The 16,624-nt window shown below is 52.8% G+C and overlaps 6 protein-coding genes across 6 annotated transcripts; 2 read left to right on the top strand and 4 right to left on the bottom strand.

Annotated features, from left to right (window-relative positions):
* Positions 1–1,549: 1,549 nt before the first annotated feature.
* Positions 1,550–4,743, top strand: J4E86_001104 (uncharacterized protein; the record flags this gene model as incomplete). The annotated part of the gene is made up of 3 exons (XM_051441674.1): positions 1,550–1,606; positions 1,677–2,559; positions 2,609–4,743. 3 exons carry the CDS (start codon positions 1,550–1,552, stop codon positions 4,741–4,743), a joined length of 3,075 nt encoding a protein of 1,024 aa, XP_051307845.1.
* Positions 4,744–5,394: 651 nt separating this feature from the next.
* On the bottom strand, positions 5,395–7,839 carry J4E86_001103 (uncharacterized protein; the record flags this gene model as incomplete). The annotated part of the gene is made up of 1 exon (XM_051441673.1): positions 5,395–7,839. One exon carries the CDS (start codon positions 7,837–7,839, stop codon positions 5,395–5,397), a length of 2,445 nt encoding a protein of 814 aa, XP_051307844.1.
* A 599-nt stretch (positions 7,840–8,438) lies between these two features.
* On the bottom strand, positions 8,439–9,604 carry J4E86_001102 (uncharacterized protein; the record flags this gene model as incomplete). The annotated part of the gene is made up of 2 exons (XM_051441672.1): positions 8,439–9,296; positions 9,350–9,604. 2 exons carry the CDS (start codon positions 9,602–9,604, stop codon positions 8,439–8,441), a joined length of 1,113 nt encoding a protein of 370 aa, XP_051307843.1.
* A 1,171-nt stretch (positions 9,605–10,775) lies between these two features.
* Positions 10,776–11,564, bottom strand: J4E86_001101 (uncharacterized protein; the record flags this gene model as incomplete). The annotated part of the gene is made up of 1 exon (XM_051441671.1): positions 10,776–11,564. The coding sequence occupies one exon, from the start codon at positions 11,562–11,564 to the stop codon at positions 10,776–10,778; it is 789 nt and encodes a 262-aa protein (XP_051307842.1).
* A 2,418-nt stretch (positions 11,565–13,982) lies between these two features.
* J4E86_001100 (uncharacterized protein) lies at positions 13,983–14,565 on the top strand (the record flags this gene model as incomplete). Its single annotated transcript, XM_051441670.1, has 3 exons — positions 13,983–14,070; positions 14,160–14,449; positions 14,506–14,565. The coding sequence occupies 3 exons, from the start codon at positions 13,983–13,985 to the stop codon at positions 14,563–14,565; spliced, it is 438 nt and encodes a 145-aa protein (XP_051307841.1).
* A 557-nt stretch (positions 14,566–15,122) lies between these two features.
* On the bottom strand, positions 15,123–16,323 carry J4E86_001099 (uncharacterized protein; the record flags this gene model as incomplete). Its single annotated transcript, XM_051441669.1, has 3 exons — positions 15,123–15,233; positions 15,284–15,928; positions 15,976–16,323. 3 exons carry the CDS (start codon positions 16,321–16,323, stop codon positions 15,123–15,125), a joined length of 1,104 nt encoding a protein of 367 aa, XP_051307840.1.
* Between the last annotated feature and the right edge of the window lie 301 nt (positions 16,324–16,624).

Genomic DNA, 16,624 nt, shown 5'->3' with positions numbered 1-16,624 from the left:
ACTCTGACCGAGGATTGTTGGAACGCCAACATGTACAAGATTTCGTTTTGCAAAACTTGTATTGACAGCGCACACCATTGATCGTCACGATTATGGGTACTTTTCATGACCCATTCTCCGCATATACTGATCGCAAAATGGTAGCGAAGACCGCATGCAGAATACCCCCGACCAAATTTTCGTCGAAGTAGCAAAAGCATGGCATGCACACTCGGATACCGAGGTCAGTTCGGGATGGAGATAGACGCATACACATTGTGATCTTGATCATTTCAATATTACCGTATTGATGGATGATCTCATTTTGATCTCAACAAATTCCGGTTGAAGTTTGTCAGGAGGCAAAAAAGTGTAATATATCAGTAATCGGAAATAGACGCAGAGGTAGTAATGCTAATTGTGAATAGGGAGCGAGCGCATGCATCAAGCTCGACAAAAAAACAACCTCTTGCATGAGCGGCCAGTCCTGATAGAAGATATGAGGTTATTCTTCGCAGTGTACCTCTTCGAAATATAAGAAGGTGACATCAGGACAGCTCACTGTTTCGCCACTTGGGTACGCTGGGAAAGATACTACTATGACTAGGACTTGGAACAAGGGCATGTCTGGGTCGTGGCTTTGTCTCTCAGGGAGAATTGTTCCAGAATCACAGTCGAATGTGTGCGTTCATGAAGTTCGGCTGCGGTAGCGAGGGTCGACGATCTAGATACTGCAGCTGTCCGTTGGCGCTACTACCACGGTACGGTAGTGCATGGCGGAGACATGGACGCGCCACAGAAGCGGGAGATCGTCCAGGGCCCATCTGTCATCTCAGATCTGCCACATGTCACAACAATCCGATGGAAGCAAATCTTTGACGGCACCAGATTCTTCCGACGACAGCTGAGATGCAAGAGGCAATTAGCGAGGGCGGAAACTTAGATGAGGTGCAGCAGGAGTCATGCAGCTGGGACAGGGGTTCGTGGTTGCGCAACCCAACCCGCCTCACGACGGTCCACGATTGAGCCTGAGCTGCAAACCTCACTCACACAAAAGTACTCTTCGCGAGCATTCCGAGTCCCCTTCTGGCGCACACGATAATCGGCGAGCGACGCAACACGACCCAGGCAGCGCGTGGTTGCACGGAAGACAGTACCGCGATCTCCAGACCTTGCCTGTTCGGTGAGGCTTGCGGCTAGCCCCCGTCGACTCGAGCAAGATCATACGACTTGTCGAACCACCCCAACACCCATCGACACGCGCAAACAATCACAGCCCCGGCCCCGTCGCACGCTTCCTGCAGGCCATTCGCTTTGACGGTAGTGCAGCAAATCCCGGCGCACACTGAGGCAGAGGCAGCCCGTCCGATCTGCCGCCCGCAGTCGCGTCGTGAGCCTGCGAAGGAGTGGCATGATTTCCATGTGCATGTAGTAGCTGGTAAGCCTAAGGCGGAGCCCTCTCTTTCTCTACCAGACCCGTACTCTGTATACACTGTCCCTCTTGTTCGCCGTCTGTCGCCGTCGTCGTCGCCGTCGCTCCTGTCGCAGCTAGCAGCCCGACGCCGTTCTAATGGCTTCTGACCCGTACGGCAGCCCCGACGATGGGCTGGAGCTGGAGCGAATCGCCGTGCGTGACGCAATGCTTTTGCACTTTTGCATGTCTCGAGTCTCTGCTAACATGGCCTTGCACCATCCAGGTCGGCCCCTACTGTGTGTTTGACGACTTCCGCCTGCCTCCAAGTCCCCCGCCCATCCACCCGTCGGCTCCCGAGGCCAAGCGACCCACGCCCCAGATGGAGGATCCCATGCTGTCGAGCGACTTCCCCTTCGCCAACATGCGCGGACCGTGGCTCACCACCGCTGGCGACGACATGCCCCTCACCGCGCCCGCTGACGACATGACCAACTGGAACGAATGGATGCAGTACGATCCCGCCCAAGCGTCTCAGAACTCCCAGAACGTCGACCCCAAGCCCGCGAATCCGCAGGGGCCTGCCGCATATCTCAGCCCGGATCAGCAAACCTCTCCGCCCCATCTCCTTCCTCACCAACAATCCCAATCGCTGCAGTCCAACACCGTGCCGACTACCGCCCCCATGTTCGCGCAATCGCATGGCGTGCCCTTCACCTTTGGCCAGGGCGCTGACATGCCGCCGGCCTTTGACTTCAACAGCGCTGACCTCAGCTCTCCACTGACGGCTGAGATGCAGCAGCAGCAGCACGCCTACTACACGTCCCAGCAGTGGCAGCAGCAACAACAGCAGCTGGCTGAAAACACCCTCTTCTCCCCCACGCAGTTCGACCAAACTGGCTTTGTCGCACCGCCCGCCTCCACGCCCAGCCTCCACCACAGTCCCACCTCGCTGACCAACGGACGAGCCAGCTCGACCTCGTCGCATTCATCACCAGAGCCTGCGACGAACAATGCACGCAAGAGAAAGTCATTGGCCGACTCGGAGGAGCTCGACGACGATGCCCCGTCGAGCAAGAAGGGCGGCCCGCCCAAGAAGACCGCCCACAACATGATCGAGAAGCGCTATCGGACGAACCTCAACGACAAGATTGCTGCTCTTCGCGATAGTAAGTCACTTTTCCATGCGCAATTGACATTAGCTGATCGACATACAAGGTGTCCCAAGTCTTCGCGTCATGTCGCGGCCGAACGGTACGGAAGAAGACGACGACCCTGAGGACCTTGAAGGCCTCACGCCCGCACACAAGCTCAACAAAGCGACCGTCCTTTCCAAAGCCACTGAGTACATCCGACACCTCGAAAAGCGTAACAAGCGTCTACAAGATGAGCTCAACACTATGAAGGGCAGGGTCGAGAGCTACGAGAAGATGGCCATATCGGGTCCCATAACACTACACGGCACTGTCAGCACACCAGATGGTTCAAGATTCCACAAGGATCCTTTCACGCCGACACACAGTATGCCCATGTCAGGACCACCACAAGGAATGATACCAGTCCCAGAGAACATCAGCGCCCTCCAGCGCGGCATCCCACCTCAACAGCACTATGCGCACGCATATCCTCCCGGCTATGGCGGTCGCCCAGCAGTGGGCGCGCCTATGGTCAACGGACGACGCAACGGTGCTATGATGGGCAAGCTCATGGTCGGATCTCTTGCCGGCCTCATGATCTTGGAGGGACTTGCAGAGCGCGAGCAGTCACAAGAAGAGCCAGCTGGACGCGGTCTATTCGCCTTGCCTGTCAATCTCGTCGGCATTCTTGCTCCTCGTGTCTCCCTGGGTGTCTCCACAGCTCAGATTCCTTTAGCCAAGCTTCTATTGGTATTCGCCGCCTTCTTCTACCTCGTCGCGCCGCTGCTCGACTTCAAATCGAAACCGAAGAGGAAGTCACCGCCCGCAGTTTTGTTGACACCCGCGCCGTCACTGGCGTCTCCAGTCGAAGTACGTCGAAAGGCATGGCTCACCGCAATCCAAACAGTCTGGGTCCCTCAACACAACTTCATACTCGAGCTCGCTGCTCTGGGCCTCAAGACCCTCAAGCTCAGCATGCGAAGGCTCATTGGATGGGAAGGATACGCCTATCTCACCGGTATTACCAAGGAACAAGAAGCCGCTCGTGTCAAAGCTTGGGAGATCGCATTGGATGCCCAGCTCACGGGCGGTGACGCTGAGATCAGCACGAGCCGTTTGGTGCTTACTTTGATCGCTTCCGGTACCTTGCCCGATACGCCCGCGAGACTCATGCTCAAGGCCATGCATATCCGAATTGTGCTTTGGGAGCTTGGAAACGCAGGTCATGGCTCGTGGTGGATGCTCAACGAGCTGAGTGCGAAACTGGCCCGAAGCTACTGGAATATGGCACGGAGCGAGCACCGCATCGCCATCAACACGTCGAAGCAGAACAATGAAGCTGTACCATTGCCAGAACACCTAGCAGCACTTATCGAGAGGGAGTGCGATGAGGTACTTGTTCCTGCAGTTGTGCAGCGCGCATATAACCTGGCTTGGAACAGGCCAAGCGCAGAACAGACAACTGTAGACACCTCCATGGACGCTGTTGTCGAGGACTTTGCCATCTGCTCTCCATTGGATGCGCTTGCGGCCTGGTACTCTAGCCTTGTTCTGAACAAGGGACTCGCAGCCACACTTGGTGCAAAGAACAGCTCATCCAAGGACAATATCGTCTCTGATCTAGCACTCGCTCTCTGCGCTGCCCCACCGAACTCACAGGCCCAGCTACGTGCGCTAGTCGCTCAAGCTGTTGTACTCGACGAAGACCGAAACACTCGCATCGCAGCAGCACTCGAAGCCCTTCCATCGTCGCCTAAGCCTGCCGATGCCGGCTTCATCAATGTCGTCGGTAACGGCTTCGTTGCAGTCGATGTGCGGAAGGGCCTCACCTTGGCCAAATGCCTCTCGCTGGCCGCTTCCTCGAATCCCGAAGCCCGCCGCCGCGCCATCTTCGTTATCAACAACACTTATCTCCCCGAATGCACAACCACACTGCTCAGCTTCGTTGCCGCTCACAAGGTTCTTACGCAGTTCATGGCAGACGATACGCTGAAGAAGGAAACTAGCTGCGGTCTAGAGAGGACTGCAAGTTCCCTTCGCATGTGGATCGGTCACGAAACAGGCAGGAGAAGTGGGCTGACCAACAAGGTTCGGAGCAGGATCATAAGCAGTTGTCTCGACGCGAGCAAGATGCTAGTTGGACTGGCCGAGAGCAAGAAGAAGGATGACGCCGACGTGGATGACGGGTATGCTAGTGCGAGTGTCAAGGATGACTGAGGGGTTTGTATCTATGACTTCCCATCCGATGGGATTGGCGTTTTGGGATTGAACGAGGTGGCAACATTCACATCTCACTGGCGTTTATACGGATATTTACACGGCATGGATATGCCTGATGTATAGTTTTATCTGGCTTACGAGCCTTCCTTTCTTTGTAGCATTTGTCCTTTTTGTTAGGCTCGCATGGTGTATCCCCCATACACTTGATAGTACTGTGCAATCGACTTTGTTCGGCGTTTCAGACGTTGATCTTCTAACTGCGAACATGCATCTTGTGTCTGGATTTTGATTGTTCAATTTGTTCGGTCTCGGTATAATTAATTTAGTGCTGACTTGACATCGGTTCAAGGTCGTGCTTCGCGGCAACGCTGCTATGACCAAAGTACACTTTCGCATGTTTCAGATAGAAACACTGTAATAGTTCCGAGATCGAGCAAGACACAGATCAGAGATTGCGAACGTTTGGGGAAAAGAGATATTGTGCAGACGATAGAGGCAGAAGATTATCTTTTCTAGACCATTCTGAAACTTGTAGTATACTTGCCAGAAGACCGCGGAGAATGGTGTAACAATGGCTTCGGATTACATGAATATGAACGCAAAATTACTGGAAAAAGGCCACAACCAACAGGTGTTGGAAACTGATTCTCAAGTGATTATGATCCACCCGGGAAAGCGCATCTGCTCTTCCATGTCAGGCCTGATCCAAGCAGGCCTGGGGCCATGCACCGTTCTCGAAGCCTCACCAGAAGTCTCCTCGTATTGAAGTGCTTGTTGGATACATGTCACAAGCGGAACGGCGCCGTGTCGAATGAATAACCTATGCATGAGACGTCTGCCAGCTAGGAAAAAGCGGAGCTCTTCTTGACCGTAAGTTTGACTGATGTATCGGATCGGGACACCCTGTCTGTGCGTAATTTTGCCACTTGCAGTAGTCCACCCGATGGTTTCCCAGATATTGTCCCGTTTCCAACGGTCCGCGATGGTCTCCTCGATGGTGTATGACATTGCACCCTTGTCCACGTGCTGTGCCATGACTACTGCCTCCATGGAGCTTGTCCAATCTACCCGAACCCGAACATTGGTTCCCGGGTGAAGAATGCTGGTGGTAATCCAGAGAATCTTTTTGTCAACTGCGAGATGATATTTGATGCTAGCTTCTTCTGGGTCTGGAAGGGGCACCAGACCGATGTATTGGCCAGCCGGACCGTATGGGTCAACTGTGAGGCTCGCCGGAGTTGTCGCTACACCCTCGTCTCCGCAGGGCTCTGTGTCCATGAGACGCTGTAGGGAAACATCTTCATTTTCCCATCGTAAATAACCCGCAACTATCTCCACAGCCAGACATTGAGGTCGCAGAGTCGTGATAGAATTGATCGACGAAGCCACTGCAACGTAGCCATTTGTCGCGTAAACAAGGTCACGTCCTGAAATGCCCGATTCATATGTGCCTGTATAGCCGATAGCCATCGATGCACCTGGAAGCAAAGACGCCATTGCCTGTGCACGGTATTGCGTGATGGTGATCTTGTTCATTGGATTCATCATACTGTTGGATTTAATTGGGGGGGCAGAAGCACCCATTGCCGCAACAAGAGCATCACTGAAGACGCTGTGCAGAATGTGCATGGCATTATCGGCAATGCCAGCGAATTGGCCTGTTCTGAAGTAGCGAGTTCGCGCGAAACGGGTGCATGTCGCCGAATAAGTAGACTCAGCGGCCATGTAGCATGCAGCCTCAGCGACGTTGGGAGAGATTTGATGAGCCGGCGAACCGGAACGAGAACTGCTCCATTCACTGACGCGCTGAAGTACCCAGATCAGTGCATTTACCGGTTTCATGAAGAGCGGATGGCCAACTCCCTCCTGTGGTTGGCCTAGGTTTGGGCATCCAAGCTCCATCCAGTCCCTGTAATCTTTGGCGTATCGCCCGATAGTTGCTTCGTCGACTCCTGTTGAAGAATCCCAACCGTAACAATCCATAGAATTCCGGCTTGTCGTGAGGTAATTATCTTGCGATACGTGCTGCAACTTAACAGACCGGGGCGTGATACCGGCAGCGGTCATATCCGACATGATTTCGCCCTTTTCCAAGGCGAGCTCAACGAGTGCTGCAGCCATGTGTCCCACCAATCTGAGATCAGCGGCATCAAGCGAGTACTGGGCTTGTACAATACTTCTAGCACTTGGGGCAGGCACGAACCCGGAAAACTTCTGCACTACACCATCTTCTTCCCTCCTCACAACCACGGTAGAAACTATTTTGGCTTCCTGCCATTCTTGTATAGTCCACTGTCCCGATTGCTCCGACGTACGTATATCAAGGAGTATTCTTTGATGACCACTGGTGACAATGTTGGGCTGATCTACTGCCAAGTGGACATCACCTTCCCGGAGCCACATGAGCGATGACGCGATCATGATGCAACTGGCTATACCGCGTAAAGTGATTATGTTGTCTTTCTTTTCTTCGTCTTGCAGAAAGGCAAAGACCCTCGAGTAGACTTCCGCAATTTGTTTACTATCCGGCTCCTGGAACGCCAGTTTGAGGTGCCTGGGGTCAGTCGTGACTTGTCTGACCCTGCTTTCAACCGATTGAAACAATTGCGTAGGCACTATGACGTCGCTGAAGCCAGAAAATGCGGAAACGACGGCAGTAAGCTCACGGCGAGACGATCGGAGGTCCGGGTTGCTTGACAAGCCCTGCAGAGACAGCATTTCAAACAGTATGGCCCCGATTGCGCTGTCATCTAGCATCGTTTTGAGGCTAGTCGCAAGGAGAAAGGCTGGGACGCATCGCTTTTCCTCGTTTCGTATCAACGTAGCGATACCCCCGGTGTGCAATCCAAGCATGATAGCGAAGCGTTCAAGATGGAAATATCGTCCTCGGGTATCCAGCGCGTCGAGTCCTTCGTCGATCCTTTCTGGCGAGACGAGAATGCTCATGCCGAGAGCGGAGAAGGCCATGACGGCATTGCTTTGGGCTTCATCCTGGCGGACAGCCCTGGCCAATTTGAGAAGGGTACTTGTAAGCACAAATGACGTGTTGTCAACCGACCACTGCGTCTGGACGATCTTGTTGTCGTTGGGCATGATGGGCTGTTGGAAACCTAGAGGATTTAGGGTCAGGAACTCCTAGAAATCGTGTTGGTATCAGGTCTTTCCGATTGTGTAGCTGAAACGAGAGGCAGGCCTTCATCATATCATGCCGATAAGACATCTTCTATCGACGCGGGGTATTTGTTTGCCCTGTTGCCTGCGGCTTCCAGTCAGCCTCGTTAGATGCAGCAATGCGATTGCTTCGTTGGTCGCAGGGTTCATTCTGCCTCGTATCTCTGGTTTAGCCGGTAAGTGCATGAAGTGGTCCTCCAGCAGCGCGAACGGAAATTTCTGGAAACATCCTCTCTATTGTCGAATCAAGTCTGAGATGAAGATGGTCAGGCTCTGATAAGCTTCCGAGGCTGGTGGTTCGCAACTGCCAGGTTGTTGCGCCACCAACGACATTACGCGTCCGTGGGGAGGGGTATGTCCATACACACAAGATGAGTCGATTCCTATACTTATTCAAACTTTTACATACTACATTGCACATAGATAGATCGTAGAGAGTTGAATCTCTACGACGCTGCCCATACCCGTTGAGAAGTAGTCCCAAGCTTGCTCTATTCATACATCGTAATAGCATAAAACAACTAGCAGCAATGCGTAAAAGAGCTGCTACCGCTATGTTCAACAATACCCAGCCCGCCTGAAGATGATGATGCGGATGAGTTTCCGGAACTGAGAGCCCCGAAGATGGGGTCCAACCACTTGTCGACGGTGTAGATGCATGCACCAGGGATGCAGTAAGCTTCGCTCTTGACAGCAGCGTTATTGACGCTCGTGATAGCGCCCTTACCATCTCTTCGGACGGTCGCGGGGAATCCGACGATGGACTTCTCCTGGCCGGTCGATGTCGTGTCGATGAATGGGTACTTGAGCAAGTAGGAAGACAGCGCATTGTTACTTGGCTGAAGAGCCTTTGCGCTTTGTCCGAGAGCCGCGAGTGCTTCGTTGCTCGGCGCGAAGATGGAGAGGTTCTTGCCTTGGCCGAGAGATGCGTCGAGGAGGTAGACGAAATCGGGAGATGTTGCGTTCAGGAGCTCGACGTACGTCGATAGGTCTTTTTGCGTAGCTAGGGCTGATGAAATGGAGCCTTGGTTCTGAGACGCTGGGTATGCGGTAGATGTGGTGTTGTTGAAATCGTCGGCCCCGTAGAGTCCAGCGAAGGAATCGAGTACTGAGGTGATTTTAAAGATGGCTCCGTTTCCGACTTCGGTTCTCGAATCGGAAACTAGGTTGGCTTGTTTGTTGACCGAGACAGTCTCTCCCGCGGAGTTGAAAGCAAGAGGTGTGCCTTCGATGGCGGTGACAGACTTGCCCGAAGTCTTGACATCTTCCGTCGTGATAGATCCTTGTGCGATATGACTTCGCAAGATGAACTCGAGTAGCGAATACGATGCTGGTGCCGTCAAAGCAGTGCTTAGTTCTTGGGGTAGATTCTTGAAAGCCTGTACAAGTTAGCAACCTATAACGTAAGGCAGCACTCGGTATCATTGCTTACCGAGTTGACGGGTGCGAATGCAGTGTACTTGCGTCCATCGGTGAGATTGTTGAAGCGCTCTTCGAATTGCGGACCGGGAATGCCACTGCTGCCACCCGTGCTCTTAATGAGGCTGTAGAAGACGGAAAGGTCTGGGTCGTTTGAAATGGCAGTCAGGAGAGGGGCAGAGTCCTTGGTGTCTCGTTCCACAGCGACCGGAGAAGATGCTGCGAAGATGGAAAGCAAAGCGACTGGGAGAATGCGCTTGGCTAGCATCTTGATATCTTGATGTATAGCTTTAACTTGAACTTGAGGATCGATGAACTATTGGCTATGACGTTTTTGTCGTCCACTTGATGCTACGGACGGTCAAGCGAGAGCCTTATATGTTTGTGTAGGTCCATAGCTATACTAGCTTTCGGACCGTGTTAAAGCAAATTGTTTCGTTGTCATAGGTTTGAGTTTGCCATTAGGTAGTCCGTAGTGTATGATGGAATGCTACCAGATGGTGTAGCTTTCGGGCGAGCCAATCAAGCCAGAGGAACATCAGCAGCTAAGGGTCACTGTACCCGAAGGCGAATAGATCTTGACTACATCATCAGCGTTGCGTCAGTGTTCTTCTTCGTCAGTTGTTGTCTCTGTGACATCGGCAGGTATGACTGCCAAACATTTCGATACAATGCTGTGGATCAACATGTGGGGAGCATGAGGTTGATATCGGGAGGTTGGAGAGGAAGCATAGCAAATCCTGGAGGCGCAGTGGAGTATAATGAAGGGGAGCGCCACAAGGAATTCTGCCGATCTGATATCATGAAATACCCGACGCGCCAAGAGCAGCTAACATCTTGTGGCGTCTTTGACGCTTTCGGTAGAGTTGCATCACTACCTAGGTAGGTGCCACAATAATTCGTTTCGGAATTTTGAGTGACGCATGCTGAATGACCCTGCAACGGATTGTTATTGCGCCATCGTGACATTTCTACCTGAGTTGGTGACAGGATGAACGCGGCGGGAATGCCATCCCTGTTGGAGATCTCCCGAAGACCAATCCATGACACAGACACGCATGCAATCAAGGCCGCCCGTGCTACGAGTTAGTATGTATGCCGAGTCATCCATGCACGAAGCCCCAGCGCACACTAGTACACCGGTGTAGGAGGAAGATTGCATCATTTGCGCGTGTGGCAGGTAGGCTAATCTTGACGGAGACCAATCCGCAGTAAACCTACAGGCGGACGCGCAGCGCGTTTATACGAAGATCCGCCCCGGACAGACCCTCTCTCAGCACCATTCGGCCTTCAACAAGGACCAAAGGTTTTCTGTATGAGTTTTTAGAAAGATCTAGCATGCTCGGAATTCCTACTCACCATGCCAACCCTGCTACGTGGACCACAGGCGCCAAAGACATGCTGTAAACATGACAAGAGCGTCAAAACACCCAGTCTTTCTACCGCTTCAAAAAGTAGTAGGGAACAATAGCAGCTCCCACCATAGCAGAGATAGCTAGCCATCTCATCAACCCCTTGTTAATCATCTTCTTGGCTAATCTGTCGATGGCTTCTCCGTCGTTGATTCTCGGGAAAGGAATGTCCTTCGGGACCTCCTTCCCCAGCGCCTTACACAACGGCTCCCAACCCTCTCTGACATCGAAAAAGAACAGTCTTTTCTCGGGCACAACCCTCTTCAAGTAAGCGATGTGCGCCTCATAGTCTCGGGTGGAGACCCCATCATGCTTTCCATACAACTCTACCCATTGCTTCCCTAGGCCGTTGGTAAAGTCGACAAAGTGGCGCATGCCTGGGAGAGGAAAGAGTACAAAGCGTAAAAACCACTTTGTCGTTGCGTTTGTTATGGTTCCTATGCTCTTCACCCACGCATCTGGATCCCGAGTCGTGCATATGACCAGCGCATCAGGATAAACTTCGACTAGCTCTTGTACCAGCCCGTTGAATGGCATGTCGGTGGCTGCCGCATAGCCGTCCAGGCGCTGCCTCAGCAGATCGTGTACAAGCTCTTTCTCGGAGGGCGACTTCGGTGGTGAATGATCAAGTATCTTGATCAGCGGCTTGATCTCTTTCTCAGCGCCCAGAGTAGCCTGCGTACCACCGTGATAGACAGGCCCATTGAGTAAGATGCGCAATGCTTCGCTGAAGGAGGAAGTTCCGGTGCGTGAAAGGCCAGCGCCGATAACTTGGAACTTAGTGCCTGGCTGAGGAACGGAGGGTTGGTTGCCCATTGTTGATGCTAAATTGGTATGTTACTCACGAGAACTAAGTGGTTAGGTAGCTGATTTATATAGGTGATTGGTCGATCTCGGATCTACTCCGGTGTGAAGCGGCCTGTAGCGCTCTCGGACCTGCAGACGATTGTTCGCTTATCGTTAGCCCTTCACCGTAGCCAGCGGGATCGTCCCCGGGAGTGATACCATCCTTTAGCAGATTTGACAGTACTGTGAGAAGGTTGGGTATCATGACGGTGCGCCTCAAAGGAGCAAAACTTTGTTCAGACTATCAGTAGGTTCTAATTGTGGTTGTTCGCGCGATGAGCCGCTGTTTAGCAACTTGTCGCCGGCTTATGACCGCAAGCGGGCCGACGATGAGCTGTCAGTGAAGCGCAAAGGGTTTACAGAGTATTGAAAGTAGATTGATGGTGACCAACAAGCCCGAGGAATCGACAGGTCAGCGAGCAGGCAATGACGTTGGTGCTGCTATGTACAACAGGGTGAAGCTCCGGTGAAGGTCGAAGTTCGTTGTCGCCAGGTGTGATCATATTTCGTGAGACTCTTGGCGTCACCTTACACTTGGTGTTGTGTAACCCTACAGATGTGGGGCGCGTGCCGCGTCTGGTCCATCCTCGATTCCATGACTATGTAGCGCCATTTGATTGACATCAACCTTGAAAGCCGCAATTTCTTAGGTTACAGTGCTTCGTCTAGATTGTTCGGTCTTCGAGTTGGGCGCACCACCGGGGATCGGATGGGACCGACAGACTGCCAAGGTTACGGGTAAGACTAAACGTAGATGTACGAAGTCAGCGTAGGCCTCACATGCAGTTCGCACAGAGAGACTTACTATGTCGAGATAATTCTCTCATGAGAACAAACCATAAGGGTAGTTTCGCAGTTCTCTACGAAGCATCTTACGAAACTGGTGTACACCGTGTGCGCAGGGAGTCTCGACTCCTTATACGGGATCTTTTGAAGTCGCCGGTCCTTTTTCTGTAGACTTTGCTGGACATAAATGCCATCCGTGCGGAGATGTGGACACAGGGGCTGAGCTAGTTGCTTCAAGTGCTGTTGGATATCGATTATGCTCAAGTCGCCAGTGCCGGCAATAATGGTCCATGATGGGTGACCACTGACCCTCCAGGTGTCGTCTGCAAGATTCTGTAATCGAGTGCAACAATACCAACTTTGTTCAAATCTCCAATCCGATATGCGTGATTTCAGTTGGTCGTACGTGAGATAATAGTGAGAACAGATACGAAAAGCAAGATTTGCACCATGGCATCTTCGTATGTGAGGGGATCGCAGCATTTCCGCTGCAGTAAACATCCGCTTCGGATGAGTTGCGTGACAGGCTGAGCAGAGGAGCTCGGCTTGTCTTTCTTCTTCGGCCAGCTTAAAGTATCGTTCGTTTTCAACGTCCCTCACAAGTCTTTCCTTCAACACCTCCCGTTCGTGTACCTCCATGTCAACATTCTGCACGTCGTGCAAGAGCAAGGCGTATCGTCGACACGCGAGCCGCAGGCAATATTTGTCGCTAGGTTGCATCCGTTCTGCAATATCGAGTACGAGTTCAGGGGGCAAGCGGTATATGTGAGAGTTACTGGCGTTCCGGATCTCGATGGACTCTGCGAGCTGATTGGCCTTCTTTCTGCGCTTCATTGTTGGGGGCCAGCAGTTGTTCTTGTACTCTGTCAAGAATCTGGATAAGGAGACGTGCATGGTGGGCGTCCTTGCTGTCATGCGATGGGCGTCTGGCGTGGGCATTGCAGATGCTGATTTCGTTGTCGCTCACGACAGCGACGACGGGAAGACACATAACTCTGGCTCTCTGACAACACTTCGGTAGAACGTCAGTCGATGGGTAATGAAAGACCCTCGAAGGGGTATTGTCTACGTGGACTCATGGTCCAGGGCCAACAGGCGTCCTCGGTAGCCAGTACTTGCGCTTTATTCACCGATTCGAAGACGATATTAGACGCTTATTACGGGAAGACAACGTCATCATTTGAGGTATCCCAGACACAGTCTATCACTCCACGGCCAGCGGCGATGTGCCTGTAATAATGAAGCGTTGGCGCTCTCAGTGCCCAGCCTCGTCATGGCTGTCGCTCGAGTTGTATGCATAAAGTGAACGCGATGACCAGATTCCCAATGCTGAATGAAACGAACGAGCTCAGAGAATGCGTGAGAAGAGTTTGGGCATCATTGAGAGCAGTTGCAGGTGTAATGTTCTAAGGCCTGCCCAAAGCACGTGCAACGGCGCTAGTGGCCCTTATGTCATCACAGATTGTGCTAACTTTTTGATAGTAGGGCAACCATCGTCACCAGCAGCTCGAGGCCCAACACCACCAATCTATTCCGACGTGCATCTGTCGCTAACGCCCTATACCCTAACCACACCAATCGCACACCCGAACAACCGCCAAAATGGTCAAGCTCGAAGAGGTCATGGATGAGGAGTTTGTGCGCGAGCAGGAAGGCCCGCATGACGACGATGAATGGGACACCGATTCTGGTACGATACTGCAAACCGCTCCCTAGATGCGCCTGGCGCATAGAAGAAAGCATAGGAATTGCATACAAATACTAAACGTACCACTGCAGAGTCAGACACATCCTCCATCCACTCCGTAACACCCGACGAGACCCTCTACGACCGCATCATCGCCCTACAAGACATGATCCCCGCCAGCACACGCCGATCCGTCTCCTCAAAAGCCAACACAATCACTTCATGGTTCAAGAGCGGTCTGAACATGGGCGGCAAGACTCTTTGGGTAGTGAGCACAAGTGCGCTGCTGCTCGGTGTGCCATGGGCATTGGCGTACAGCGAGGAGCAGATGATTGTTGAGCAGGAGAGGGCTGAGTTGCAGGCACAGAGGGCGCAAAACGAGGTATGTGAAGCCGTTCTGCGACGAGCGCTTTGCAACATCTTACTAACTTTTGACAGTTCATGGCTCCCGGTGCGCCCGTACCTGGACAGCCAACCGGCGCAAAGCCTGCTTTGTAGACGACAAAAATTTCGGTTTGGCGTTTCGACTGAAAGCGACTCAAACATTAAGAACGTTGGGCTCTTCACATCTGTTTTATTAGGATGACGGTGCATGGAACGGGCTGAACCTGTACATACAGCGGCGAGAGTTTTACGCCGTCACGATCTGTACTATATTTCTCGACTCCACGATAATGTATTGCGTCACATATTCATCTTGCAAAAACCCCAGTTGTTTCTGTACATTTCATTTTTTGTGCCCACTGGCTATGCTACTATATGTACAAATACATCGTCTCATGTCGACATGCAAACGTCTGGCGACATAGATGCCTCGCGAGATCCCGGTCTACCAAAGCTCGTATCCCATCAGATGTCAACGTTACGCCTTTTACATTCATAAATCACCCCAGCCGCGCGCATGCAGTACCGCGATCATTCCGCAGATAGTGGAATGAGACCAGGAAAGCGGGGACGCTGGGTTTGCAGACGACGCTCGCTCCAAGAAAGGTGGTAATACAGCAAAGAGAAGAGTCATGGTATTATAGTCGATACATGGGTGTGTGGAGAGGCGTTTAGAAGGGGATCGAGCCGGCTGACATTGCGACGCCCTGTTGTTCTTGCTGTTCCATGACGGCCTCGTCGGCGGCTTCTATCGCAACGGCCAGACCAAGCTTGGCGGCGTTCTACGATTTTGTCAGTATTTGATATCAGGCTGGGAATCGGCGAGACTTACGCTCTTGTGGTCGATTTCACCTGAGAAAGTCACGCGAATTGGGGGCGCAATCATCTTCTCCAACAAACACGAGACCTTGCCCTGGTTGTCGATCTGCGCCCTGTACGACGATTGACGGAAGTCGTACTTGGCACCGATTGTGACGTTGCCCTCCTTCTGTGGTCCGGCCATGGGTCCTCCGGGGCCAATTCCAGCGAATGCGAGGTTGCAGTTGATACCCGTCTCAACCTTGTCTGTGAGCCTGCGCCAGTATGAAGCCTCCAATACACCACGGTCGGGAATGATCTGACCGCACGCCATCCAGTCGACAGCCCTGTAGCGTGCCGCATACGAGACGTTCAGCTCTGGTGGGTATGCCATAGCGGGGCGGGTCCAGAAAGCATCGATACCGAGCGAGAGCTTGGGGGTGACGGCCTGGAGGTAGCTGGCCATGAGCATGCCGGTGATACCGCCATCGAGTATGGAGGGGTTGACAGCCTTCAGCGAAGCGGAGAAGTCGGCGCCGGTGTAGTCGTTCTCGAGCGACACCATGTTGCCTTGTGATGTGAGCTGGACGGCGGCCTTGGAAACGAATGCTGACGTCCAGCGCCAGTTGAAGCGACCGGAAAAGGCAAGCTCGTTGTCGAGGTTTCCTTGCATGAACACCTTGAAAAGTCAGCGTGAGAAGGCTGCCGACGATCTGAGCGACAAACCCGTGGTGATCCATAGAGAACCATGTATGAGTATGGTGGCATGACCTGCGATCCCATGGACAGCGAGTGCGCAACCTGGAATAGAGGAGCGGCGCTGAAGGCCTTGGTGAGCTCGGCGCGCAGGCCTGAGAAGCTGGAGTTGTTCAGGAAAACATCGCGCTGGACCTCTCTCGCAATGTTCTCGACTGTGCCCGGGTTGCTGAGGCCCAATGCCTCTCTCCGCTCTTGGAACGCATCGTATACATTTAGGAATTGTGCGAATGGACCGGTGTTGGCGGCGCGAGGGCGTGATAGGATGTCGGCGACAGCTTGTTCCTGCGCTGGGTTGAATTGCAGCGGAGTGGCCATGGCGAAAATATGTGCCGAGGTCAAACTAAAAACTCCCTACGGTGTGAGAGAGCTTGCACAAGGTGGGATGGAAATGGCAGTAAACGGTTGGAGGGCGATGTTGGGTCGCGTTCGCTAGCATGACGATATCGAACAGAAATTCTAAAGTCGTCACGTGACGTGACCTGGTGCCGCTAGAGCTTATCAGATCTCTAGTACCCAGGACGTGCCGCCCGTTGATACCATGATTGCTTTTTGGGATCATTGACTACCTAACCCCGCAAAGTACTGCCTGACTACCTCCAGACTTCAGACCCTTCTG

Source organism: Alternaria arbusti (assembly GCF_024043155.1).
Source record: "Alternaria arbusti strain BMP 1465 chromosome Unknown scaffold_1, whole genome shotgun sequence".
NCBI lineage: Eukaryota > Fungi > Ascomycota > Dothideomycetes > Pleosporales > Pleosporaceae > Alternaria > Alternaria arbusti.
This window is presented reverse-complemented; position numbering and strand designations above follow the sequence as displayed.